The following is a 26483-nucleotide window of genomic DNA, read 5'->3' as shown; positions in this document are numbered from 1 at the left end:
ATAAGTGATATTTTAACTAACAACAGTTAATCAACCGTCAGTCATAAGACTTTTAATTATAAAAACTTATGACTAACATCTGATTGTTATTAATCAAAATATTACTTGTTATTTTATACTAACGTGACTTTGACGTGATAGATAAAAAATATTATATAGTTATGTCATCGTACTACATTAACATATCTTATCATCATCCATGTCATGTTGGCCATGACATGCCAACATGTCATGTTGTGATGCATAACATAAAATAATAAGTGGTATTGTAATTAATAATAGTCAATTAACTATTAATTATAAAAACTTATTTGATTCAAAATGAAAATATAAAACTTGATTGAACGGAATAAAAGAATAAAAACTTACATGAATTTTTTTTAAATAGTTCAATGATATTTTAAGTGTTATGCTAAAAATGATTTTTTTAACAATAAAAAATAGAAATAAAGTTTAAATGTGATAAAATACCATATTCAACATCAAATATAAATGAGATGAATGATGAGATTCACATAACAGTTAAAGTCAATCATAATTAACAACCGACCTATTATTCATAATTACATATTATATGGAATGAAATATTACATTTAATAAAAAATTACTTACTATTTTATATTCATGTAACATTGATGTGATAAATAAAAATATTATATAATCATATCATCGTACTACATCGATATATCATATCATTATCCACCATAGTATGTCAACATGTCACATTGTGGAGCATAACATAAAATAATAAAATGGTATTATAACTAATAATAATCAATCAACTATTAGTCATAAAAACTTATTTGATTTAAAATAAACGTATAAAACTTGATTAAATAAAATAAAATAATAAATATTTCCTTAAAAAAATTTTAAACAGTTCAGAGATATTTTAATTATTATGCTAAAAATGATTTTCTTAACATAAAAAAATAGAAATAAAGTTTAAATTTAATAAAATATCGTATTCGATATCATATATAAATATGATGAAGGATGAGATTCACGTAACGGTTAAAGTCAATCATAATTAACAACTGACCCGTTATTCATAATTATATCTTATATGGAATGAAATATTATATTTAATAATATTTTGATTGAATATTTGAAAATTTGTTGAAAACATATACCCTTAATTTGAGGGTAAAAAGAAAAGTAAAAGGCAGAAAGGAGATTATCAATATATGCTAAAATTTTACATTATTTTAGTAGAATAAAGTTTATGCAACAAATATTGATGAGAGGAGAAGAATATGAGCATTACGGGTTAAGATATCATTCCTTTTTCAAAGTCTAAATGATGAAAAAGTAAACAATTTTGATAGTAATTCAAAGCATGACAATTTATATGTATTTTATTCTCTCAATTAATTGTATATCTTTACATGTGTTTTAAGTGTATAACCTAATAATTATGAGTGTTAGGAGAAAAGAAATTTTATATTATATATATGGATGGATGGTCAAGGTTAAAATCTCGAGATTAGTTTATTTTAATTTAAATATTTTTTAAAATAATAATTTCATGATATTCTTACTATAAAAAAAGAAATTCATGGTATTTTAAAGATATTTTATTTGATACTTTTTGTAGAGAAAGGCAATAAAATATATTTCCAAAGGTCAACAAGGATCCCATACATTTGACCAAGTTGTGTTCTTTCCTATATTGTTTCTCCTTTTTCTTTTAATTTTTTATTTTCTCCAAAGATATTTAAAAGTAAAAAAAGAAACAAAATCACATTTAAAATAGAAAATTGAATTTTGTTTAATTTTGTTATGAATGAAATCTTGACCGTCCATAGCCACATTAGAATCAACGGCTGCGATCGTCCATACAGAAAAACGGCGCCCTGCGCTCCAAACAAAGACAAACTAAAATTAAATAATTTTTTTACAAAAGAAATTTACCAACACTTTCGTTCTTATTTTTTGAGTCCCGGATACTTCTTCACAAACTTTCCCAAAAGGTGAGCTTCCACCGAATCGACCGCCACGTCCTCCCCTTCCTAGGGTTTTCGGTGGCCTCTCATCAGCAACCAGAGCAAGAATCCTCTCTCTCTTATCCACCTCAGTCTTCAGGTTATTTACCTTCCATGCCTCTGCTTTAACTCTTCCTTCCATTTCTTCTTTCTTGTTTCTCAAATCCATAATTTCACCGTCCACCTCAGCGGTTTTTTCACCTTTTTGAACTGTGTGTTTAGCCATTTCCACTTAACTTTCTTAAATCTCCGATTAACTATGGTTTATTTATTTATTTACTCTTTTTTTTTGTTAGCTTTTTAAAAATTTTTTGAATGGCAAAATCTTTGAATCCGGAGGGGAAGACCGGGGTCCGAATCGTGGTGGCCGGAGACCGAGGCACTGGAAAGTCGAGCTTGATTGTGACCGCCGCCGCCGACACTTTCGCGGCGAATGTGCCCCGGTTGTTACCGCCTACTCGGTTGCCAGAAGATTTTTACCCCGACCGTGTACCAATCACCATCATCGACACCTCCTCCAAGTATATTTTTATTCATTACTCTCTCTATTAATTCATTTTTTTTTTTGTAAATATTTGAAGCAATTTCTAGTGTTATTTGGAGCCGTCGATTTTAACCATTTAAAAATGAAATTATAGTGATAGGATTCTAAATTTTGTGTAATAGTTTTAGCTGCAACTTAGCTAACACTTAGTTTAACGCAATAAAGAAGCAGAATGTGATCAGGTAATTTCTCGTTTGTTTTGATTCTGGGCGTGTTTTTGGTTTAAGTTTTGAATATTTTATTTATTTATTCATTTTTTATGGGTTTATTAGTCCGGAGGATAGAGGTAAACTAGCGGCAGAGCTGAAGCGAGCTGATGCGGTTGTGCTTACTTATGCATGTGATCAGCCTGAAACTCTTAACAGATTGAGTACTTTCTGGCTTCCGGAACTTCGCCAATTAGAGGTTTCCATCTTAATTTGTATTTTTCTCATGTATTGATGCTTATTGTTTTGATAGAAAGCATGCTGAGGGGCAGTTATCTTGTTCAACAGTTTTTAACTATGTTCTTCCAACTCTTAATTCTACTTCATGTGCCTTTGTTGGACAAGTATCAAACACTACAAGGTTGACATCGGTATGAGGACAATAACTTTTTTATTTTTTGAGTATGAATATAAGGAAAAACTCCCAAGATATCACATCTGATGTTGTTACAATAACCTTTTAAAAATTTGTTAATTGCTTTTGGCAGCTAATTGGCTCGCTCAAGATTTCATCATACTTGAATGTAGACCATTATCTTTGCTAAATTCACCTTTTAGATCATTTGGAGTATTTTTGTCTTCATGAATCTGCTTTGGCAGAAACTGAGCTAATTTTTTGTTGAGCAGGTGAAAGTGCCTGTCATAGTAGTTGGCTGTAGGCTGGATTTAAGAGATGAGCTGCAGCAAGTGAGCTTGGAGCAGGTGATGTCACCAATAATGCAACAGTTTCGGGAGATTGAAACTTGTATTGAGTGTTCAGCATATAAACACATTCAGGTATATCTCTGAGCCCTTGTTTTGTTTCTTTTTGAGGTTACAATGAGATGCCAATGCTATAACCATGCTGATGAAATGTAGATTGGTTTTAGCACCAGTTCCTGTGTTTGGATCTTATTTGCACAAATGTGACAATTGGCATCATTTTAGTTAGTATGACACTAATTGATATTTGTAGAACACATTTATACTATCAGGGATTAAACTTTTAAAGTATCTCCTTTTTGTAGATCCCTGAGGTTTTCTACTATGCACAGAAGGCAGTGCTTCATCCAACAGGCCCACTATTTGATCAGGAATCACAAACTCTGAAGCCACGGTGTGTGAGAGCCTTGAAGCGAATTTTTATTCTCTGCGATCACGACAGGGACGGTGCTCTTAGCGATGCAGAGTTAAATGATTTTCAGGTTCCACATTTGTTCTTTGATTTATTTATTGCCTTTTACTTTTGAGTTTGTTGGGGTGAGGTGGGGAGATGGGTTGAATATGCAGTTGTCTCATAAATAATGATTGTCCTATTCACTGCTTGATGTGTTGAATGTTGATCTTTTGATACATGAAATGGACAATTTGTCAATGTTAACTCAAGATATGTTGTGCTTGAGCATTTTGAAGAATCTAATGATTTGTTGTATGCAGGTCAAATGTTTCAATGCTCCATTACAACCTTCAGAAATAGTTGGTGTTAAACGAGTTGTGCAAGATAAGTTGGTTGAAGGAGTTAATGAACGTGGTCTTACATTGACTGGTTTTCTATTTCTTCATGCACTATTCATAGAAAAAGGACGCCTTGAGACAACATGGACTGTCCTGAGGAAATTTGGATATAATAACGATATCAAACTTTCAGACGATCTAATTCCTCATTCATCATTTAAACGAGCTCCTGATCAGGTAATGCTTCATTGAAATAGACATTTTCCATTTTATGAAAACACTGAAATAAGCATCATTTTAACCCAGCAGTGTCTGATAGATCATTGTTTGCTTATAAATTGTACATATGAGCATTAGTAAGAATATTGGTAATAATTTCATCTGCTATAGACTGAATTTTTTTATATGCCTCTGGATTCACAGATGACTGTTCTTATTGATTCTAAATTAGGTTGCCATTGGAATGCCTAGCTGTGGTTTAAAGATGAGCAGTGCCTAAAGCAGCTGATATTAGACCAATTATGCTTTGTTCTGTTTTAAATTGGCATAATATACTAAAATTTTCATCTTATTATGCTCTACTGTTGCATTATTTAAACTTTTTCATTATGACTCTTTGCTAAGATCTGTTGTCATTTGTGTAGAGTGTGGAGTTGACAAATGAAGCTATTGAATTCCTGAAGGGAGTCTATGAATTGTTTGACAGTGACTTAGTATGTCTCTGTCTTTCCCACATTTATTTTCATTGCCTTTGCTATTATCCAGTCTACAAATATTTACTAACTTGTTGTTGAAGTTCTAACAATTGGAATATTGTTCTTTTCAGGACAATAACCTTCGGCCTATTGAAGTTGAGGATGTTTTTTCAACTGCTCCAGAAAGGTATTATGGTTCCCAATTTGAAATATATTAGTTTAATTCTTTCGCTAAATTGACCAGGATGTCTTTTCTTTCTCAAACTTTTTCCTTTTTTACTTTTTTCTGAGAGAGGGAGGGGAGCATAGCAATTCGTCTTTCCACAAGAGCAGGATCCTGTAAATAACAGGCTGCTGCTGACTAAATCACTACTAAAAAATCTACATTTACTGAGGATGAGGAATTTTATTTTCAAAAAATGTTATAACAAGCTGTATGTAACTAAGAATTTTCATTTATAGATGATCTTATTATTATAAGTTGCCAATGGGATGTTGTTATGGATAATGCTTAACATGTTTCTGTTTAACTTCAGTCCTTGGAATGATGCTCCATATAAGGATGCTGCAGAAAAAACTGCACTGGGAGGGCTATCACTTGATGCATTTTTGTCAGAGGTATTCATGGTTTTTGCTCTCTCTTGAGAATGGGAATATTGTACTTTATTCAATCTCATTGGAATTAGCTCATTTCTTGGATAAGCAAAGTCACAGAAAACTTTTACACATATCAGGCTTACTAAACCTTACTGTGTTTATATTCCACTTGCTCTTGTTTGGAGCTTTGCAGTTCAACCATAATGGATTATGGAAATAATGAATGGCACCTTTGTAATCATTCGTGGCTGCTTATGGAAATGTAGTACTTCCCTTTCTTTTGCAGGCAATGGGGCTATTTGATTGGTCATTACTGCATATTTTTGCTATTATAGATCAGTCTGTGACCCTTCAAACAAAAAAAAAAAGATCAGTCTGTGCTGATAATTTATGAGATTTGTTGTGTACTGCAGTGGGCTCTTATGACACTTCTAGACCCAGCTCGTAGTGTGGAGAATTTGATATACATTGGATATCCCGGTGATCCTTCCTCTGCCAGCCGTGTGACTAGGAGAAGGCGTTTAGATCGGAAGAAGCAACAATCAGAAAGAAATGTTTTCCAGTGCTTTCTTTTGGGTCCAACAAATGCTGGGAAATCTGCATTAATGAATTCTTTTCTTGGCAGGTCTATCATTAGAATTTCTCTTCTTGATACCTAATTCTTTTTACCCCCCATTTTTAACTTTGTTTACTATAATATAGGCCCTATTCTGATTCATATTCTCCGACTACTGATGAGCGATATGCTGTGAATGTTGTCGAACTACCTGGAGTAAGTGCCATTACTTGTGCACCAATTGTTGTGATTGCTATATTGAAAGCAATCCCCCACGTCAAAACATAGGGATGTACTTTTGTCATTTCGGGGGATTTGTTGATATTCTAGCTCTTGGGCTGAGTGTATGTTTTTTTGTTTCATTCGTAGGGAATAAAGAAAACTCTGGTCTTGCGAGAAATCCCTGAAGATGGAGTCAGAAAACTGCTGTCTACTAAAGATTCATTGGCTGCCTGTGACATAGCAGTATTTGTCCATGACAGGTAAATCAAGGGCATGATTATTTAAAAGTAGGATTTTAAGTTTGGAGGTATCTGTTTTTATTAGTGAAATAGTTTCAGATATGTGATCATGCTTGTGCAAAAGGGTTTTTCATGTGCTTCTAATGCACTGTCTTCTGTGGCGACTAAAGATAATTATATCTTTGCGTGTTCAAGGCTTGGATTTTGTAAACATACATTTAGATGCGTATGCACATGTTAGTGGTTTCTTTTGCTAAGTCTTATGTTATGGTTTGTTTACTTTTTGCAGTTCTGATGAGTCTTCATGGAAGAGAGCAACTGAATTACTTGTGGATGTTGCTGGTCATGGTGAAGACACCGGTTATGAGGTGCCTTGCCTGATTGTTGCTGCTAAAGATGATCTGGATTCATTTCCAATGGCAATACAGGATTCTACCAGGGTATTGTGCTTTAGTTGTTTTTTTAATGATTTAATTTCTTGCATGGTATTACACGTCACCATCGCATTATTTAAATGTCATAGCATCTCAATATATTTTGTATGCAAGTCCAGTAAAGGCCTTTTATTAAAAATATTCTGAGTCCTCTCATCATACTGGTGGGACTCAGAGATATTCTTTCACCTAGGAAATTTTTGAGGCATATTAAATTAAATATGTAGGGTGTCTCAGAGGAGTCATAAAATGAAAAATTTTTGTTTCAAGTCCTCGAAGAGGTGCAATGTATTTTCATTTGACTTTGGTTCTTTGTGATAGGATAATTGTTGAACAAGTCCTTCAAAATTTTCTTCTTGAAGAAACTGGAGTGAAAGTGTAATGTGTTGCAAATTTTGCTTTTGCAGGTTAGTCAGGATATGGGGATTGATGCACCTATACCTATCAGCTCAAAACTGGGAGATTTCAATAACATATTCCGAAAGATTGTAAATGCAGCTGAGTATCCTCATTTGAGCATTCCTGAAACTGAGGCTGGGAGAAGCCGGAAGCAATACCATCGGCTCATAAACCGTTCTCTCATGTTTGTTTCAGGTATGCTGATCTTCTGGCATCTGACGACTGTTTTATTCTTGATGCACTTGAAGCTTGGGGTTCTTGAAAATTTTGTTTACCATGGTTAGATTTTGTGATGACTTTCTTTGCCTTTGTCAAATTGCATACAATGTGTGCACATTAATTCTTGACAAGATTTAGCTATGATTCTGTTTAAGCCTGTAGAGGATATTCAATCACTTTGGCTTACTGTTCCTTTTAAGGGATGCTGTGCTTTTCTTGGAGGATTGATCTGAGATGGTACTCCTTGTATTGCTTCAAAGTAGCTTTGACTTGGATTGCGCTGCTCTTTCTTTTTCCCAAGTCACCATTTTTTCATTAGTTTAATTGACGTTCACTATTCCAAATTGTTAGTCATTTTCAATGCTGTGTTTCACCTTTTGCAGTTGGAGCTGCTGTAGCCATTGTCGGATTGGCAGCTTACCGTGTATATGCTGCAAGGAAGAATGCCTCCAGTTAAGGGATGAGGATTCTCCCATCTGCAAGACACTAATGTGGTTTATGTCATCTTCTTCTAGACACAGTTAGCTGTGCCATGCTTTATCGAATTGCAGCTGCCCACTTTTCTGGGTTATATCGAAAATCTTCATCTGTAGAAAAAAACTGCAAAATTCTGTTTGTCATTTTAGGGGTGGAAGAGTTTGATCTGTAGAATAGTAAGAGAAAGCAAAAATAGGATTGAACGAGTTATTGTGCAAGGGTTGTGCAATAAAAAAAAAATTTTGCTACAGAATTTTAACCATTTTGTTGCTATGTTCATTGTTTTTCTGTCAAACGACTTATGTTGTTGTACATGTTGAGCTACAATTGAATACTGGCACGGGTGTGGCATTTCCAGTTCCCTCTGTTCTATGTTTGGATCTTCTTCTTCTTTTTCCTTTTTTCTGAATTTTCAGGGTTTGATCGAACAATGATAAAGAAGGAAGGAGAGGGGTTCAAATTGTTGGGTCTTCGACCCTCCTAGGTAGAACAGGCTCTGCCTCGGTGACCTGGAAGTTTAGGTCCTCGCTTGTTTTCATCTTTCTTCGGCCGACCTCCGAGCAAATGGCCTTGAATTTGCTGACTAGGTTGGTAAGCCACACCGCCTTCTCTTTCTATCTTCAAACAATACTTGTTGAAGACCTCGGTCGTGACATGGAGTCTGAAATCCAAACTGAATAAGAGCTTCATCTCCAACTCGTTCATTTCCTCTGTGCTAACTCCTCCCACTTTGGCGTAATACGCATTGTTGTAACACCTGCAGATACGGCTGAGTCATTGTTATAAACGTGGTGATGGAAACAAACAAGATTTGCAGCACAACAAACTAATCTTCTTGACATTCTCTATAAATCATATGAAGACAGGACGGTTTTTTCACATGACACACTCTGTGATGTTTTTTCTTAATTAACATTACGCGTATAGCTTCTGTTCTTGTAAAAGGTTATATCGTTAAGTGTTACCTTTATCGATAAAATTATAAAAATAATTTTTAAGAATGAACAAATTAATTAATTTTTAAATTAAAAGAATTTTGATAATTTTATTGGATTAAATTAATAATGTAACTCTTATGAGAACAAAATTTATCTTTATCATTATCGCGAAAAAAGTTGAAAATACTAAAACTATAGATGAAATTTACAATATATTGAAAAAACATCTTATTCTCTAGTCCCTTGACGTAAGGTGATGTTAGAAATACGAAAAGTAGACATAAAGGTTAAAACATGCTTACTGATCATCTATAAATTTTGCAGCCACCATGAAACTTGTAATCAGGAGACGATGCACGTTGAGGGACGTAAGATGAGCACCCATTCTTTCCAGGAACCTGTCGACATATACAAGTGCAACAACAAAGCAAGAATTGCTGCATTTGGAGTACTTGAAGATGCGTTCCACATACTGTCTAATGCCCAGGGCAGGTGCTTTTGTACCATGGAATATGGTAACAACATCCATCCTCCTTGATCCCCCTACCAGCTTTTCATTCCTCTGGATGGACCTTTCCAGGATAGAAGACAGAAGGGATAAAACTCTGGGAGCTCCTGGAACCCAGTTACCAGATTTATCTATTCCTAAACAAGCATAAAGATCAGACCCCACAGCCTTGCCTTTGATCATCATTGCTCCCATGCTTAACCAAAGCTGCAAATCATCACAAACAGAAACAAACTCATGTTATAAGCTTATGGTTTCATCTTCTCAGCTTTGTTTTCTGTTGAAATTTTTGTTTGCACAGTGAATGTAGAGTAGCTTTGTCAGGTTTTTGTTCTTTTCTTTGAGTGGAAGTCACAGAGGAAAATAAAATTAAAGAACTTCATTCCTGGTGGGCCAGCTTTGAATCATCCTTTCCCTGAGAGACTAGAAGCACCTAGGAACAGTATATTTGCAGCAGAAACAAGAAAAAAGAGAGACACATAAGGTGACTAAGAAGGAAAAAGAGCAAGGCAGAGCACCCAAGTTATCCTTCCAAATCTTTAGTAAAGAGCGTGCTGGGTGATTCAGGGAATAAACACAATCCTGAAACAAAAGTTTCCCGCCTCCCATCACATCTCAGGAACCTGTGGAACAGTTGAAGAAGCAGGATAGAATGCTTCCAAATTTGATAAATTCATTGAATTCTGTGTCAATTTGCTCTAACAGGAAATTCCGTCTCCTGCAGGTAGAACAAGAACATAAGCTAGCAAACTAGATAACCCACTTTCTAGTGAGATTCCACCAAATAAGGTGACAAAAAGATATATCTTCTTTTTGAACCTAATTGCTCCAATTGATATAATCATGATATTCCAAATTTGTGGAGAATTACTTAAGAATAATCCTCTTTGTAGTTATGGTCCAAACCAAATTGAACGAATCTTGGTTCATTGTAGACCTAAAAGCATATAGAAAGTGATTTTCCTTGTTATCTTAAATTATTAATTAAACCTTTTTTTTCTAATCCTCAAAAATGTTGGAACCTTTCATGGTGGCCATATTCTTTTCTATTCACACCATTTGTGCTCTAGTAGGGATGATGTAAGATCCCAAATTCCTCAGTTGGTCTTTGAGGTAAGAAAATGGCTTTGGGTATAGGCTTCTAGTCTTTAATTTGGGATCAAATTACTTGATAAGGAGTAATTTATGTCCTTTTAATCTTAATTTTTTTTGTAATAATGATACAATGGCATTGAAGAAATCTATCAAAACTCAGCTTGGTAGCCATACTGGACCTTATTTTTTTTTGCTTTTCTTCTCAAATTAAGATTTAATTCAAGAACACACTACATTAATAGCTAAATTATGTTGTTCCGTTTCATTCATAATCATTATTTTTTTGATAGGGTGTTGGATCATGAAAATTCCTTACCTAGAGCCCTCAACCAAGGTACATGTAACTTCTGACTCTGTCGATAAGATTATCGGTAGTTTGTTCACCATATGATGATGTGCATATTACTACATATGTGGAGCTCCGATTTCTACTCAAGCTATTCAGATTATTTGTAGTTTGTTCACCTTATTAAAATTTGACACCTACTAATCCATTAGATTCTCTGTTTCACAATGCCTTTAACTGATGGGGTACTTGTATTCACAGAAACAAAAGAGAAGATTGCTGCCAATTTGGCAAACTTTGCTTATGATCCATAGAATTATTCATTCTTGCGCCTGGTTCAAAACCCAATTTTTTATTAAATAATTTGCCCTCAAATTTGAGTAATGTCTTTCATACTTTTCTATCACACTAACATCTTACTTTCTTGTGAAAAGCTTGTGGAATTTGGAATCGGAAATATCAGCAATTCTTGTGTAGGTAAGTCCGGGCCTTTAATTCTTAAATTATGGTCTTCTGTCTTCTTATTGATGATAACCTTTGCAGATCCAGCAAATGGTGCTATTATCACTCAGTGTGATGGAATCCCTCTTGCCATTCAGTGTTTATCAAGCCCAGTCATAAATACAGTGAGTGGAAAACTTCTGTTCTTGGTTATCTCTTTTTTTCCCCCTAGTTGTTTTGAGTTCCTAGAGATAGAACTTGGGACGGTGCATTGTACTGAATTCATTATAAACTCTCTCTCTCTCTCTCTCTCTCTCTCTCCTCCTCCTCCTNAACTACTCTCTCTCTCTCTCTCTCTCTCTCTCTCCCTCCCTCTCAAAGTTTGTATGTAGGACAGAACTTGGGAGTTTAACTTATGTTGCACACCGAACTAGCATCTAGTTTTTACGACTGGAATTGGTTCAGTCAGGAAAAAAAATATAGTACTAGGGAACTTCATGAGGCATACTTATACTAGGGAACTACATCCATTATGGTCTTTGCCTGCCGTGAATTAATGGGGGCATTTGATCTATGAAAGCTGCTTGTGTTTAACTATGCTACATGTATACACATCTGAGAAACCTAATAATTGATTGTCAGGTGAATTATGCTCTGGGGGCCTTTTATTATCTTTGTAACAAGGCTAACAGGGAGGAGATTCTAAAGCCTGAAGTGGTTGATGTCATTGAGAGGTATGCTGCCTCTCAAAATGTAAGCTTCAGTAATCTGGCCAAAGCATTTCTGGACAAGCATGTCTCTAAGGACAAGTAAGGTATGAATCCCACTTTTCAGCTATGATGTTTAATGGTGTTATTGATTTCATCCTGAACAGAGTCTATTGACAATCTGATTTTGAAGTGCACGGCAACTAGAGCTTTCTGGTCTGTTTCCCCTTTATACTTTTTCACTCAATTGAACTTCTTTCCATCTGCACTGGATTAGATTAGGTTGTGGTTCTGTCACTTATTGAAAAGCTTGAGAAATTTATCACCATTGTTATCATGTTCTCGTCGACCTCTTGGAACTTGGGATTTTGAGAAATAATCTTGTGTTTCAGAAAGGAATCAGCAACATTGAACCAAAGATGAATTTTTTGTTATTCAAATCTGTTATTGTACAAATCAGGACCCTTCAAAATGGCAGCCATAACCAAAATAATACTCTTAGTTATAAATTTATAATGAACCAATTATCAGAGACCAAACATTAGTTTTATCTACGCAGGTCAAAGCTGCAGAACTTACAGAAGACAGATATCGGTGCACTTATTCATCAGGAAAGAAGCATACAGCATTCAGTTTTGCCAGAATGTATTCAAGTGTTTGCAAGACCAGGCAATGTTGGTATTCCACTATACCGTTTAGCGATGGTGGGTGGCTGTTTAACAATGTAACTATTTAGGTGGAAGTACTGGGATCTTTATCAAGCTTTCATTGGGACATCAGAAGAGTTTAAAGTTTATGATTTTTGCAGCTTCTTCCTAAGGGACAACCACAAAAATCTTTTTCTCCAAGACCAGAACCAACCAAATATTCATTCAACTTTTAGGAAATGACACACGACTGACCTTGTATGCATCTGATAAACAAGGTGCCATTATTACAAGATTTTGTGAAATTTGATCTGAGGTGAATCCTTATATTTGATTTGTTAAACTAATTCTATTGTTCTTAATCAACTCAATATATATTTGAGTTCAAACCTTAGTAGAATTCCTCAGTTTATTATTGACAATTTGGGATTTTTTTTTTGCATGAGTTAAGCTGTTGCAGGTTATTTCTTGATTATATAGCATAATCATATAAACATAGGGGTTATAATACACATGAAAACATATTAACATTTTCATCAGCATGCAGTTGTGCATTTGACTTTGATTTGACTTTCTTTTCTTTCCTCAAATGTTTTTGTGCTTCCAACTTAAAATTGTTATTATATCTTCTTTCTTACCATTCTCAAACCAGCATGGATATCATACACAAACGTTTATGCCTTGAACAATACTCATTCAACCCTTTGGTGCACGGCATTGACGCAGACCTCTTGCATTCTTGCCATTTGCCCATTTCTTCCACCTTCTCCTCAAGCCCGTGGGACAACCAGGACCAGTTGCACAGGTTGTTGTAAGAAAAACTTTCCTCTCTAGAAAAAACAAAATGCCGGATTAAGTTGTTACCAACATGACATTTTTTGTGGTTTTCTCTCTTATGTATCAGGCTGGAGTAGTCCTAGGCCCCTTGGTGTTGTGCCGTATTCATGACATTAGGGAATCCTTCATTCAGCCTACCTACTTCCTTGGATTATTATCAGTTTTTCTCATTCTTGTTTGAGATTATATTTATGCTCTTAATTGGTTTGGAGACAGATATATCTTTTTCAAAGCACAGCAACTTGTATGTAGCAAGCATTATTACTTAATAGTGGTTTGATCTTAAATAGCATCCTTGGCGCAGCTTTGACCCCACTTCTCATCAAACTACTGAGAATCCCAGACAAGAGGATACAATTTTCCACCGGTATCATGATGTAATTTGATTAGTAGCTGATTTGAAACTCGACAGTACTTCAGATGTAGGAAGATTGGCAGTAACTTATTCTTTGGTCAATGAAATGTCGTGTTCTTGTAGAAGAATCTCTATATCACGCTGTGGGTTCATGGAAAAGTTTTTCATACTTATTACCTTTCTTGATACTGGATCGCTTATTGGTTCGAACCGATACCTGGCCTTATGGATTAACAAGTCAGACAGGGGAAACAAATATGTGAGCAACGCGTTTATATCATTTATTTATTTTCCTGATTCTGGTGGTATCATTTATTATTGTTTCTTAGTTGGTTTCATGCTTCCTAGAAGAGGAAAAACATGTAGAACATACTTTTGTCTTTTCTCTCTTCTTCATTTGAACGGGAAGAGCTAAACCCAAGCCCCAAAAATGGCCGTCCAGTCCCGCAGTGACTATCCAAAACTCTTCACTCTCTCTCTGATACTCCTCCCTTCATCCTTGATGATTCTTGTTGTATTTTTTGGGTCAAAGTATGACATTTCCGATACGGTTAAACAGGCCCAGACTGATTCTCAGGTGTTCACATATCCTAGGTGGTTTGATCTTGTTAGAGAAGAGATTGATGGTAAGAAGATTAAGGTTGGTTTGGTTAATTTCGACGATGAAGAGCCTGCATACAAAATGCATGGATCAGTTGTTAGTACTGTGCACGTACGTTTTGACCATGTGTCCAAGGCGATCAAATGGGGGGATTTTTTCCCCGAATGGATTGATGAAGACCAGAAGTTTAGCCTGCCGTTGTGTCCAGCGATCCCCATGCCGCGACTGGAGGATTACCGGGACCTCGACGTCGTGGTGGCTAGGGTGCCTTGTGATGGGTGGACAGGGAAGTCAGGGTTGAGGGATGTGTTCAGGCTGCAAGTTAATTTGGTGGTGGCTAACCTTTTGGTAGAGAGTGGTTGGGTCATGGAGCCTGATGTTAAACGGGTGGTGTACGCGGTGTTCGTCGGCAGCTGTGGGCCCATGCCGGAGATATTCAGATGTGATGATCTGTTGAGGAAGGCAGGGGATCATTGGGTGTATAAACCTGAGCTGAGGAGGCTGAAACAGAAGGTGCTCATGCCTCTAGGGTCCTGTCAAATTGCTCAGCCATACGCGAAAACAGGTGAGTTTCCTAAAATGTACACAATTTTTTGATAAGGTGGCATGACTTCGACCTTACCATGTATATGTAATTGATAATTAAATATATTGAATCCCAAAATTTGGCAAAATTTCACCCATTTCTCCATAATCTTCATAAATTTTGTTGTATTATATCTATTGTTATATGTTCTAACAGTTGACAACTTGTACAAAATTTGAACAAATCCTACCAATAGTAAAATTGTTTTATCTTTTTTCAGGCAAGGAGGTTTGGAGATATTATTTGTCAGAAGACAAGGTAAAGAAACAGGAATACAGTGTGTTCCATCAAAAGGAGGCTTATGTAACAATCCTCCACTCTTCGGAAGCTTATGTCTGTGGTGCAATAGCTTTGGCACAGAGCATTATTCTATCCAATTCTACTCGAGACCCTTTCTTTAATTTGTTAAGTAATTCTACTCGAGACCTACTCCTCCTTCATGATGAAAACATTTCCCCCAAGTCCTTGACAGGGCTCAGAGCTGCAGGGTGGAAAACCAGGCAAATCGAACGTATAAGGAGCCCCTTTGCCAAGAAAGGTTCTTACAACGAATGGAACTACAGCAAGCTCAGGATTTGGTTGCTAACATGGTATGACAAAGTGATTTTCATCGATGCAGATATTCTGGTTCTCAAAAACATGGATGGCCTATTCGTTTATCCTCCGTTGTCAGCTGCTGGCAATTATGATAAAACTTTGTTCAACTCGGGAATCATGGTGGTTGAGCCATCATTGTGCATGTTTGAAGACTTGATGATGAAAAGTTTCGAGGTGGGTTCACACAACGGAGGGGACCAAGGGTTTCTTAATGAAGTCTTCACATGGTGGCACAGGTTGCCTTCCAAGGTGAATTTCTTGAAAATTTTTCAAAGGAATGGGAGTCGGCAAAACATCCCTGATGATCTTTCTGCTATACATTATCTGGGGCTGAAGCCATGGATGTGTTACAGGGACTATGACTGCAACTGGGACGTGAAAGAGAAGCAGATTTTTGCCAGTGACAAAGCTCATGAGAAGTGGTGGCAAGTCTATGATGCAATGCCTGAGAACTTGCAGCAGTATTGTGGGCTGACTGAGAATATGGATTGTACGATAAAGAAATGGAGGAAAATTGCTAGGTATCTTAGGCTCCCTGATGAACATTGGAGGATTGATGTGAAAGATCCTAGACAGTACAATCTTGTTCAATAAGAAGAAGGGTGCCAAATTCTTGAAGGAAAAAACATATTTTATATATGTCATTTGTAATCTACCATTAGAAAAAAATGTAAACTTCAAAGTTGGAACCAAGTAATTAGTTGATCTCTCCCTTCTTTAAAAAGTTTAGGAAATTTTAATTTAAATAAAAAAAATTACACATGCACATTACATTCGGATAATTTTATAAAGTGAATTTAACAGTGTAAATCTTACAAAAAACACAACTTATTCATAATGCATTAATTGAAAAACACTGCAACATATCGAACTAATCTTCTTGACATTCTCTAGAAAACATATAGGAGCATAATCAAACATATTAAGAAAACACACTTTACATGTGTAGACAATTCAATATAGATTCAACATAAAGTAATTTTAATTTTTTTCTCGTGTTACCCATGATTTTTTTGTTTTTAATTAACATTTCGTAAATAAGTTCTCTTCTCATAGAAAATCACACTCGTACTTTTAAGTGTAAACAAATAGGTTAATTCTTGAATAGAATATTCAATAATTTTATCAAGTGAAATAAATGGTGTAAAATCTTATAAGAACAGAATTTATTCATAATGTATTAATTTAGAAAAAAAATCATAAAATATCATGCTAATAAAGTTGAATCCAATAGAATATAGGTGGTAATTACTACTAGGTGCAGAGCTTAGAAATATGAAAGCTAACATAAGATTAAAACATATTTACTGGTCATCCATAAGTTTTGCAGCCACCATGAGACTTGTAATCAGGAGACGATGCACATTGAGGGAAGTAATTAGATGAGCACCCATTCTTTCTAGGAATCTGTCGACATATATAAGTGCAACAGCAAAGCAAGAATTGCTGCATTTGGAGTACTTGAAGATGCGTCCAACATACTGTCTAATGCTCAGGGCAGGTGCTTTTGTACCATGGAGTACGGTAACAACATCAATCCTCCTTGATCCCCTAACCAGCTTTTCATTCCTCGGGATATACCTTTCCAAGGTAGAAGACAGAAGGGATAAAACTCTGAGAGCTCCTGGAACCCAATTACTTTATTCATCTAATTAATCCTAAAGATGCATAAAGGATCAGACCCGATAGCCTTGCCTTTGATCATCATTGTTCCCATGCTTAAACCATTTGTGCTCTAGTAGGAGTTAAAAGGTATCCATGTTTTGGGATGATGTAAGATCCCAAATTCCTAAGTTGGTCTTTGAGGCTTTGTTTCTGTTTCTTTCAAAGCTAAAGTCCTTAATTTGGGATCAAATTACTTAGAGGAGTAATTTATGTCCTTTTAATCTTGATTTTGTGGTAATAATGATGTAATGGTATTGAAATAACCTATCAAAACTCAGCTTGGTAGCCATACTTGACCTTATGTTTTTCATATTTTAAGAAAGGTTTTTTTTAGTCTCCTAAATTAGGGTCTAATTCAATAACACACCACATTAATTATTAAATTATATTTTTCCATTCCGTTTATAATAATTTTTCTCATTAGGGTGTTGAATCATGAAAATTTCTTACATCGAGACCCTGGTCAAGGGGTACATGTAACTTCTATGACTTATTAATTAGATTATCAATAGTTTGCTCCCCGTTTGATGATGTACGTATACATATATGAAGCTCAAATTTCCACTTAAACTATTAATTTTTATAAAAAAGCTGGCTATTACTTTAAATCAATTTATTGTTAGCTAATAATGAGGGTTAAATAAATAATCCAAGATCTTTTTCCAGTTCCACCCACCATTATTTCAAACTTCTAATTATGGTATATATCATATTTGTCAAGGACAAATTAAAAGGGGGATTTGGATTTTTTTACTAAACTGTCTAATAATTAAATGAATGTCTTGGTTGTGTTGACATATATATATATACACACACCAAAGTGAGAAAAATATCCCAAATTAATGAAAAATAGTGATTTTCCTAACCCCAATCTGTAATCCAACTAAGCTTTTAACATCTAAATATGTTTCACTCTCATAATTAATGCATGTCTGTGAGAGAATATTATATCCTACAATCAAAACTACCCGACGTGCAACCATGCACGTATGCCAACACACTACCAATCCTTTCCACCCACATTTCCTTATACAGACAAGTTTTCCCTTCAAAGTCTCCTTCTCTCTTCTTCATTGAAGCGTGAAGAGCTCAACCCAAGTCCCAAAAATGGCCGCCAAGTTCCTCAATTCCAACCAAAAACTCTTCATCCTCTCTCTGATAGTCCTCTCTTTATCCGTGATAATTCTTGTTGCATTTTTCGGGTCAAAGTATAACATTTTCGATACGGTTAAACCCCAGATCGAGCGTCAGGTGTTCACATATCCTAGGTGGCTTGATCTTATTAAAGAAGAGATTGATGGTAAGAAGATTAAGGTTGGTTTGGTTAATTTCGGTGATGAAGAGGCTGCGTATAGAGTGCATGGATCAGGTGTCAATACTGTTCACGTACGTTTTGACCGTGTGTCCGAGGCCAGCAAATGGGTGGATTTTTTCCCTGAATGGATTGATGAAGACCAGAAGTCCGGCCCGCCGACGTGTCCGGAGATCCCCATGCCGCCGTTGGAGGATTACCGGGACCTCGACGTCGTGGTGGCTAAGGTACCATGCGATGGGTGGACAGGGAAGTCAGGTTTGAAGGATGTGTTCAGGCTACAAGTTAATTTGGTGGTGGCTAATCTTTTGGTAAGGAGTGGTTGGGTCATGGAGCCTGATGTTAAACGGGCTGTGTACGCGGTGTTTATCGGCAACTGTGGGCCCATGCCGGAGATATTCAGATGCGATGATCTGTCGAGGAAGGCAGGGGATCATTGGGTGTATAAGCCTGAACTGAGGAGGCTGAAACAGAAGGTGGTCATGCCTCTAGGGTCATGCCAAATTGCTCAACCATATGGGATAACAGGTGAGTTTCTAGTTTGCTTTAGTTTTGATTTTATTTTTTATGTTTTTTCTTCAACAAAAGAAGTTTTTTATGTTTTAATTATTATTGATTAATGAGGAAAATTAGCAATTGTTCATGACTTTAACGTTTTACCAAAAGTAGATATGTTACAAAATTTTTGGTTTTGGTAAGTTCTTGACTTCATTACTATAATTAGATTGTACACAACTTTTGTTAAGGTGGCATGAGTTTGACCGTACCATGTATATATAATTAATAATTAACATTGAATCATTAAAATATGGCATATAAGTAATGTGCAAGCTCAGCAAAAATTTCACCCATTTCAGGTAAGGAGGCTTGGAGATATTATTCCTTGCCAAAAGAAAAGCGAAAGAAATTGAAATACAGTACATTCAATCAAAGGGAGGCCTATGTAACAATTCTCCACTCTTCGGAAGCTTATGTCTGTGGTGCAATAGCTTTGGCACAGAGCATTATTCTATCCAATTCTACTCGAGACCTACTCCTCCTCCATGATGAAAACATTTCCCCCAAGTCCTTGACAGGGCTTAGAGCTGCAGGGTGGAAAACCAGACAGATCGATCGTATCCGTAGCCCCTTTGCCCAGAAAGGTTCTTACAACGAATGGAACTACAGCAAGCTCAGGATATGGTTGCTAACATGGTATGACAAGGTGGTTTTCATTGATGCAGATATTCTAGTTCTCAAAAACATGGATAGCCTATTCATCTATCCTCCACTGTCAGCTGCTGGCAATGATCAAACTTTGTTTAACTCGGGAATCATGGTGGTCGAGCCATCATTGTGTATGTTCGAAGACTTGATGGTGAAAAGTTTCAAGGTGGATTCATACAACGGAGGGGACCAGGGATTTCTCAACGAGGTCTTCACATGGTGGCACAGGTTGCCTTCCAAGGTGAATTTCTTGAAGATTTTTGAAAGGAATGGGAGTCGGGAAAACATCCCTGATGACCTTTCTGCAATACATTATCTGGGGCTGAAGCCATGGATGTGTTACAGGGACTATGACTGCAATTGGGACATGAAAGAAAGGCAGATTTTCGCCAGTGACCAAGCTCATGAGAAGTGGTGGCGAGTCTATGATGCAATGCCTGAGAACTTGCAACATTACTGTGGGTTGACTGAGAACATGGATTGGAGGATAAAGAAATGGAGGAAAATTGCTAAGAACCTCAGGCTTCCTGATGAACATTGGAGGATTAGTGTAACAGATCCTAGGCAATACAATCTTGTTCAATAAACAGAAGGGTACTGCCAAATTCTTGAATGGAAAAACATAATTTATGCCATTTTTAATCTAAAATTAGAATCCAGACCTACTCTTCTCTCTATTCAAATTCCTTTATTTTGGGTTTAAAATAATAATGTAAAAATTCAAATTTGGAACCAAGGATTTAGTTGATCTCTCCCTTCTTTAAAAAGTTTAGGAAATTTTTAAATAATAATGAAAGAAAGTGTTGAAGAATTTGGAGGGCAAAGGTATGGTGTCATGGCACAAAGAAAACAATCATTAAGGCAGCAGCATCTCTATGTCTCTACCCACCAAATCAAATACTTTCTAAAAAAATAAAAAAGAAAATCAAATACTTTATCTCCATAATCAATTACTAATGCTTTTCTTTTTTTTTCTTTTTATTTCTCTCTTTCTGAACCAAAATTAGTGGTGGGATATTATCATAGCTTTGAGTTTTGTCGTTTTTAACATAAAAATTTATTATTATTATTATTATCCTTTGATAATTATTTGGTCAAGTATAATTAATTGTATTGAAAGTAATTTTGATGAACGTTAATCCATTCCCTCTACTTTTTTTAAATTTTCATGAAATTAAAATAAAATTCTGATTTTGATGTATTTTATATCAAAATTTAAAGTTTTTTATAATATGTATTTAATATTTTTAACATAAAAAGTAAAAAAATCTTTAAAAATAAATTTATAATATAAAAAAATAAAATATTAGATATTTGTAAAAAACGAAAGAAATTCATTTTGGGATATCTCAAAAATTAAAAAAAATAGCTGAAAAAATAAAGAAAGAATTAAAACACGTAAACAACAAATATGATTATTGTTATTATTAAATGAAAATTAATTCAAATTTGAGATAATTAATAAAAGAATTTTCCAAAAAATATATCTTACTTTTTCCTAGTAGTAAGATTTTTTTTGCATTTTTTTTTCAAAATATCAACAAAGTAAAAAATAAAATTATTTTCCTACTCATAATAAAAATAATTCTTACTATTTTTCTGAAATAAAAAAAATACTTGGTATTTTTGAAAAAAGAACCACACCCCACCTTTTCCCTCCTCTGTTTCTCTCTCTCCAAGTACAAAGTTCTATTTTTTTTTCTCTCTTACTTTTGCCGACCAAAGAAAGAAACGAAGAAAAGGATGAAAGAATGGAACTTTGAAACGAGTTAACTCACTCGAATCTCGCTCCTTCTCTTTCCTCAACTTGGGTGTTTGTTTTTTTGGTTTTGAAAATGCAAGACCTCTTCGGATCAGTTCGGCGTTCGCTGGTGTTCCGTACAACCCCAGACAATATCAACAACACCCAAGAAAACAGCCCCCCGATTCCAACTACAGCCAATGCCTTTGTTGAAAAGATAAATTCTTGCATCCGCAAATCGCGGGTCTTCTCCAAACCTTCCTCTCCTTCGCCTTCTCCTCCTCCGGCGATCCGATGGCGGAAAGGGGAGTTGATTGGTTCTGGTGCCTTTGGCAGGGTTTATATGGGCATGAATCTTGATTCTGGAGAGCTTCTCGCTGTCAAAGAGGTGTTTTTTCCTTTCTCTTTGAATTGGTGGATTTTTGGGGATTTTTTTTTTTTTTTTGCGGTTTCTTTTAATGAGTTTTAGTTAATTGTAGGTTCGAAATTGAAACTCTGAGATAGGTTTGAGTTTGTTTTGAGCTTTTTCATTGATTTTTGTATTTTGTTTAATCTTTGAAGTGGAATGTGATCTAAAGTTAGTGGATATGAAATTGATCTCATTTGTTTCTTGGCCTTTGTTGTTTCAGGTTCTAATTGCAGCAAACAGTGCTTCAAAGGAGAAAGCACAGGTTTGGACTTTGAACTTGGTTCTTTTGTCTTTTTAGCTAATAAAACAATAAACATCTTATCTCAAAGTAAATAGTTGCTATTAAGTATGTAAACGTTGTCATTTTCCATAGAATGGGAGAATTCTTGAGATTCTGAAATTAGTTTCACTTATTGTTAGCTGCCTGCCAATGAAATGTAAGATTATCTAGGTACCTGAAGTTTCAGTTCTTAATACATAGAACAGAATTTTCCACCTATGACGATTGGTATTAGTTTCGCTTCTCATTGTTAATTGAATGAGGAATTGCCATAACATGACCAACTTTGATTTGCTTCTTGTTATGTAAGTAGGCTCATGTCAGGGAGCTTGAGGAAGAAGTAAAGCTTCTCAAGAATCTTTCACATCCGAACATTGTTGTGAGTAATGACTGTGCTGTTTTGTATATTGATTGAATTGATGAAGGGTATTGCCTTTCTTTCATTGGGACATACTTTCCATCTTCAGAGATATTTGGGAACAGTGAGGGAGGAGGAAACCTTAAATATTTTGCTCGAATTCGTCCCTGGTGGATCTATTTCATCACTTTTGGGAAAATTTGGACCCTTCCCTGAAGCTGTAAGTCATGGATGACAGAAGTTTTGAATTTAGTTGTTTTTAATGCTAATCTTGTGTACTAATTTCTCAAACAGGTTATAAGAACATACACGACTCAGTTATTATTGGGCCTCGAGTATTTACACAACAATGGCATTATGCACAGGGACATTAAGGTACATTTTCTTTTCCAGTCCTTAATGTTATAAATTGAAAAAGGTCCTTGGTTTCTTTCTCTCTTCTCTTTTTCTGATGAATAAATAATATGCTCATTCTATCTATTGGCAGGGGGCAAACATCCTGGTAGATAATAAAGGAAGCATTAAACTTGCAGATTTTGGTGCATCCAAACAGGTCGTTGAGTTGGTAATTGTGCAACTGGTCAACCTTATATTTACATTTACAGTTTTCTCCATTTTAGAATGTACTTTTCTCTTAAATCAATACTTATAAATCACCTTTAGTTCTAATAGAGATGGTGTTTCTGTAGGCTACTGTTTCTGGTGCCAAGTCTATGAAGGGTACGCCATATTGGATGGCTCCTGAAGTCATTTTGCAGACAGGGCATAGTTTGTAAGAACAACTGGATCACTAAATAAATCTAATTGTTTACATGTGTGCCAGTTCTCTATGACATGCTTAGAATTGGTTGGCTTCCTGTGAATTTGATTATGGTAGATCTCTGAGGTCCCCACTCCATATTCCTTGAAGCATTTAAATGATACTATAGCTTTCCTTGCTGGTCTTTGCATGTGCTTCATATTTATTAATTAGCTATTTTTGCTGCATGTATAGTGGATCGCTGTAGATTATGATGATTGATATATGATATTTAAGTTATATTGATGTACTGAACTTTACTGATACTTTATGGATACAATTTTCTAGTTCTGCTGATATATGGAGTGTTGGCTGTACGGTGATTGAAATGGCCACTGGAAAGCCTCCTTGGAGCCAACAATACCAAGAGGTAACTGGTCTCTTGACATTTTAAAGATTGTTCTATGAGGTGTTCTTTCATCGTTGTACTCACGTGTTTGTTCAGGTTGCTGCACTCTTCTATGTAGGGACAACAAAGTCTCATCCGCCTATTCCAGAGAATCTTTCTATTGAGGCAAAAGATTTTCTGCTGAAATGTTTGCAAAAGTATGTTATCTTTTTCTGTGATTCTGGGAGTAAATATATAGGATATATTTTCTGGCCTTTTTTTCTCTTCAAACCGGTGGTGTATGACCATATGAGTTATGCAATTTCAGGGAACCAGAGTTAAGGCCAGCAGCATCTGAACTGCTAAAGGTGATTGCAGTTTGATTAATATTTCCCTTTGTCATTTGGACATTACATGCTGCAGTTGCTGTAGGATTAATATTCTTCATTGTCAACTACATGCAGCATCCCTTTGTCACTGGAGAATCCCAGGAGTCTAATCCCATTTTGCATGCTTCAGTCATGGTCAGTACACTTGAACTGGATTCTATTTATTTTGTTTGTTTTGTCTTTTCTCCCTTAGAACTTCTGAATTTTATCTCTTTCATCAGGAGAACTCTGAAATCACTTCATCATTACATGCCACTAACCACGAAGGCTCGTAAGTATTATAATTTGAACTTGTAAAGTAATTGCATTGTCAATTGTCAAGCTGGAAAGGGTCTTTAACTATGGCATCAATTTTCTTTCCAGTCAAGTTTCAACGTGTCCTGATTCGGTAGATATCTGTAATTTGGGTAGTCTGAACTGCTCAAACACATTTGTTGAGAAGTTTTCAGAAAGCAAAGACTCGTGGAGAATAAACTGCAGTGAGGATGATATGTGTCAGATTGACAAAGATCATTTAGGGCTTTGTTCCTCTTCAATGCTTGATAATGTTAACAAGGTAACTGCATTCATGCTGTTCTCAAGGTTCAGATATTTTAATCATTTGAGAATTACAGCTGCTAATTCATGAATCATCTTATTGTACTTAGAGTTCTGATCCCCTTTGTGAACCTTCTCATGACTGGAAGAGCAAATTTGGTGAAGATCCTGAAACAGTTCCAGTTGGTGGCCCTACAACTTGTGGTAAGGGGGGCAATGATTATTCCTTTACTTGTGGGCCATCACTCTCAGAAGATGATGATGAACTCACTGAATCAAAAATTAGAGCTTTTTTGGATGAGAAGGTACTATTTTAGCCCTTGTGCAGTCAGATTCTCTTAAATTTGGCCTCATGTCAGATCATTTTGACAATGAAGTTTTAATAACTCCTCAGGCTTTGGAACTAAAGAAGCTGCAAACACCATTATATGAAGAGTTTTACAACAGCTTGAATGTAGCATCCTCCCCAAGTTTTATTGAGAATAAACGAGATGAGACACCCCCAAATTACTTGAAATTACCTCCCAAAAGCAGGTCCCCAAGTCGTGGTCCTATTGGCACCCCATCTTCTGCAGCTGATGCTATTGGTACTGGGAGCCCTGGGAGTAATAATAGCAGGCGTGTGTCAAATATTGGCCATGCTAGTGACCAAACTTCACAGGACAATTCATCACCGCAGCTTAGTGATTGGAAAGGGCTTCTAGTTGATGGCCAGCCAGAACCGAGCAGCCCAAGGTTAGTCCATAGTTGATTGGTTTGTTGCCCCCCCTTATTCTGAGTCTCTCTTGTGGAGGAATCTGAAATAGAATCATTTCCTGTGTACAGTGTAATCTCTTCTGAAAGACATAGGAAGTGGAAAGAAGAGCTTGACCAAGAGCTTGATAGAAAGCGAGGTAGATATACTTGGTTCCTCTGTGCCCCTCTTCTGTTTGTCCACTCTTTTTTTCTTCTTCCTGATATTGCCTACTAAATGGTTGACTATGGTGACTGTTTCATTGAATGTACCATTATTTTATTTTATATCACTCAAGAAGCCTTATGCATTCCCAACAATTCATTCATCTCATGCTCAAACCAAATCTGAAGCTACAGCTGCCCATGCCTAATAATTACTTGAACAACATAGCTTAAGATTTTCTGCCTTAGATGGCATCTTATCTCAATTAGTCTTTAATTCATGTTTTTACAGTTGTATTGCCATAAGATAGCAAGTTTGTCTTTTAGTTGGTGTGGTGACTATCCAGATTTTCATGGTCCATATAGTTTAGCAAATAATAGTGAAATGTTTGCAGAGATGCTGCGCCAGGCAGGTGTGGGAGGGAAGACTTCATCACCTAAGGATCGAGCCTTAAATAGGCAGAGAGATCGGACAAGGTTTGCATCTCCGGGGAAATGAGTGCCTGTCAGAGTAAATGGCGCCTCTTGAGAAGTTTTTTTTTTCCTATCAAGAGTTAATTGTAACAGTTACAATTTCATTTGGAGTGAGCTTGTTCTGGCTCCCATGAAAGCGGCAGTGACATCTCTTGTGCCCTATGCAATTTCTCATTGTTCAACCAGGAAGATTTGTCCTTTTAGGGGTTATCTGATGGTTGAAATGAGTGCTTGTTCTATCTGATGTTTGTTACTCAACATATAAATAGGTGATGATACTATATATTTTTTTTAACTTCTTTTTTCCCCCTTCTGGGTGGTTACTGGTTTGAGGGGTTGGGTATATGTTTCCTCAAGTTTGTTTGGTGCATATATTTGTACTACTGATGTAGAATAATAATGAGGAGATTTTGTGATTGAGATATGACAATTTAGCCAAAAGCACAAAGCCTGTCTTCACATGCATGCTTATGATTATTTTCC

At 35.8% G+C, this 26483-nt stretch overlaps 6 protein-coding genes across 10 annotated transcripts; 5 read left to right on the top strand and 1 right to left on the bottom strand.

Moving 5' to 3' along the window:
- On the top strand, window positions 1921-8379 carry LOC18600393 (mitochondrial Rho GTPase 1). The gene is made up of 15 exons (XM_007030792.2): window positions 1921-2085; window positions 2282-2506; window positions 2802-2934; window positions 3363-3512; window positions 3743-3919; window positions 4152-4406; window positions 4814-4882; window positions 4996-5051; window positions 5401-5482; window positions 5875-6086; window positions 6164-6233; window positions 6387-6499; window positions 6768-6918; window positions 7320-7506; window positions 7914-8379. Exons 2-15 carry the CDS (start codon window positions 2301-2303, stop codon window positions 7985-7987), a joined length of 1935 nt encoding a protein of 644 aa, XP_007030854.2. The 5' UTR covers window positions 1921-2085; window positions 2282-2300; the 3' UTR covers window positions 7988-8379.
- Window positions 7908-10214, bottom strand: LOC18600392 (cyclin-P3-1). Of its 3 annotated transcripts, XM_018121865.1 has the most exons (3): window positions 9972-10214; window positions 9248-9660; window positions 7908-8776 (listed from the first exon to the last, which is right to left on the bottom strand). In XM_018121865.1, the coding sequence occupies exons 2-3, from the start codon at window positions 9646-9648 to the stop codon at window positions 8488-8490; spliced, it is 690 nt and encodes a 229-aa protein (XP_017977354.1). In that variant the 5' UTR covers window positions 9649-9660; window positions 9972-10214; the 3' UTR covers window positions 7908-8487. The 3 variants fall into 3 exon arrangements, with proteins under 3 accessions (XP_017977354.1, XP_017977353.1, XP_007030853.2); XM_018121864.1 differs by lacking the exon at window positions 9972-10214 and having other exon boundaries at window positions 9248-9937; XM_007030791.2 differs by lacking the exon at window positions 9972-10214 and having other exon boundaries at window positions 7908-8764; window positions 9248-9935.
- On the top strand, window positions 11218-12120 carry LOC18600391 (armadillo repeat-containing protein 7). The gene is made up of 3 exons (XM_018121096.1): window positions 11218-11311; window positions 11378-11460; window positions 11918-12120. The coding sequence occupies exons 1-3, from the start codon at window positions 11218-11220 to the stop codon at window positions 12086-12088; spliced, it is 348 nt and encodes a 115-aa protein (XP_017976585.1). The 3' UTR covers window positions 12089-12120.
- On the top strand, window positions 14214-16298 carry LOC18600390 (putative UDP-glucuronate:xylan alpha-glucuronosyltransferase 4). The gene is made up of 2 exons (XM_007030788.2): window positions 14214-14987; window positions 15229-16298. The coding sequence occupies exons 1-2, from the start codon at window positions 14252-14254 to the stop codon at window positions 16197-16199; spliced, it is 1707 nt and encodes a 568-aa protein (XP_007030850.2). The 5' UTR covers window positions 14214-14251; the 3' UTR covers window positions 16200-16298.
- Window positions 18305-20416, top strand: LOC18600389 (putative UDP-glucuronate:xylan alpha-glucuronosyltransferase 4). Its single transcript, XM_018122132.1, has 2 exons — window positions 18305-19110; window positions 19440-20416. Exons 1-2 carry the CDS (start codon window positions 18378-18380, stop codon window positions 20372-20374), a joined length of 1668 nt encoding a protein of 555 aa, XP_017977621.1. The 5' UTR covers window positions 18305-18377; the 3' UTR covers window positions 20375-20416.
- LOC18600388 (mitogen-activated protein kinase kinase kinase ANP1) lies at window positions 21487-26424 on the top strand. 3 transcript variants are annotated; one of them, XM_018122130.1, is made up of 17 exons: window positions 21487-21917; window positions 22159-22200; window positions 22532-22597; window positions 22686-22796; window positions 22871-22951; window positions 23064-23129; window positions 23266-23348; window positions 23664-23745; window positions 23821-23921; window positions 24032-24071; window positions 24168-24227; window positions 24314-24363; window positions 24456-24648; window positions 24740-24934; window positions 25024-25364; window positions 25455-25522; window positions 25922-26424. In XM_018122130.1, exons 1-17 carry the CDS (start codon window positions 21624-21626, stop codon window positions 26023-26025), a joined length of 1977 nt encoding a protein of 658 aa, XP_017977619.1. In that variant the 5' UTR covers window positions 21487-21623; the 3' UTR covers window positions 26026-26424. The 3 variants fall into 3 exon arrangements, with proteins under 3 accessions (XP_017977619.1, XP_007030848.2, XP_017977620.1); XM_007030786.2 differs by having other exon boundaries at window positions 23064-23141; XM_018122131.1 differs by lacking the exon at window positions 22686-22796 and having other exon boundaries at window positions 23064-23141.

The sequence above is a fragment of the Theobroma cacao genome, chromosome 5 (genome assembly GCF_000208745.1).
Source record: "Theobroma cacao cultivar B97-61/B2 chromosome 5, Criollo_cocoa_genome_V2, whole genome shotgun sequence".
NCBI lineage: Eukaryota > Viridiplantae > Streptophyta > Magnoliopsida > Malvales > Malvaceae > Theobroma > Theobroma cacao.
Note: the sequence above shows the minus strand (reverse complement) of the source record. Positions and strands in the feature narration are given on the sequence as shown.

Coding starts and splice junctions, on each gene's coding strand:
- LOC18600393 (XM_007030792.2), top strand. CDS start 2,301: ATGGCAAAATCTTTGAATCCGGAGGGGAAGACCGGGGTCCGAATCGTG. Junction 4,407..4,813: donor TTAAACGAGCTCCTGATCAG/GTAATGCTTCAT, acceptor TCATTTGTGTAG/AGTGTGGAGTTGACAAATGA. Junction 6,087..6,163: donor ATGAATTCTTTTCTTGGCAG/GTCTATCATTAG, acceptor ACTATAATATAG/GCCCTATTCTGATTCATATT.
- LOC18600392 (XM_018121865.1), bottom strand. CDS start 9,648: ATGGGAGCAATGATGATCAAAGGCAAGGCTGTGGGGTCTGATCTTTAT. Junction 8,777..9,247: donor GCAAAATTTATAGATGATCA/GTAAGCATGTTT, acceptor ACAATGACTCAG/CCGTATCTGCAGGTGTTACA.
- LOC18600391 (XM_018121096.1), top strand. CDS start 11,218: ATGTCTTTCATACTTTTCTATCACACTAACATCTTACTTTCTTGTGAA. Junction 11,312..11,377: donor TATCAGCAATTCTTGTGTAG/GTAAGTCCGGGC, acceptor TAACCTTTGCAG/ATCCAGCAAATGGTGCTATT. Junction 11,461..11,917: donor CAAGCCCAGTCATAAATACA/GTGAGTGGAAAA, acceptor ATTGATTGTCAG/GTGAATTATGCTCTGGGGGC.
- LOC18600390 (XM_007030788.2), top strand. CDS start 14,252: ATGGCCGTCCAGTCCCGCAGTGACTATCCAAAACTCTTCACTCTCTCT. Junction 14,988..15,228: donor TCAGCCATACGCGAAAACAG/GTGAGTTTCCTA, acceptor ATCTTTTTTCAG/GCAAGGAGGTTTGGAGATAT.
- LOC18600389 (XM_018122132.1), top strand. CDS start 18,378: ATGGCCGCCAAGTTCCTCAATTCCAACCAAAAACTCTTCATCCTCTCT. Junction 19,111..19,439: donor TCAACCATATGGGATAACAG/GTGAGTTTCTAG, acceptor CACCCATTTCAG/GTAAGGAGGCTTGGAGATAT.
- LOC18600388 (XM_007030786.2), top strand. CDS start 21,624: ATGCAAGACCTCTTCGGATCAGTTCGGCGTTCGCTGGTGTTCCGTACA. Junction 22,952..23,063: donor TTATGCACAGGGACATTAAG/GTACATTTTCTT, acceptor ATCTATTGGCAG/GGGGCAAACATCCTGGTAGA. Junction 25,523..25,921: donor AGAGCTTGATAGAAAGCGAG/GTAGATATACTT, acceptor AAATGTTTGCAG/AGATGCTGCGCCAGGCAGGT.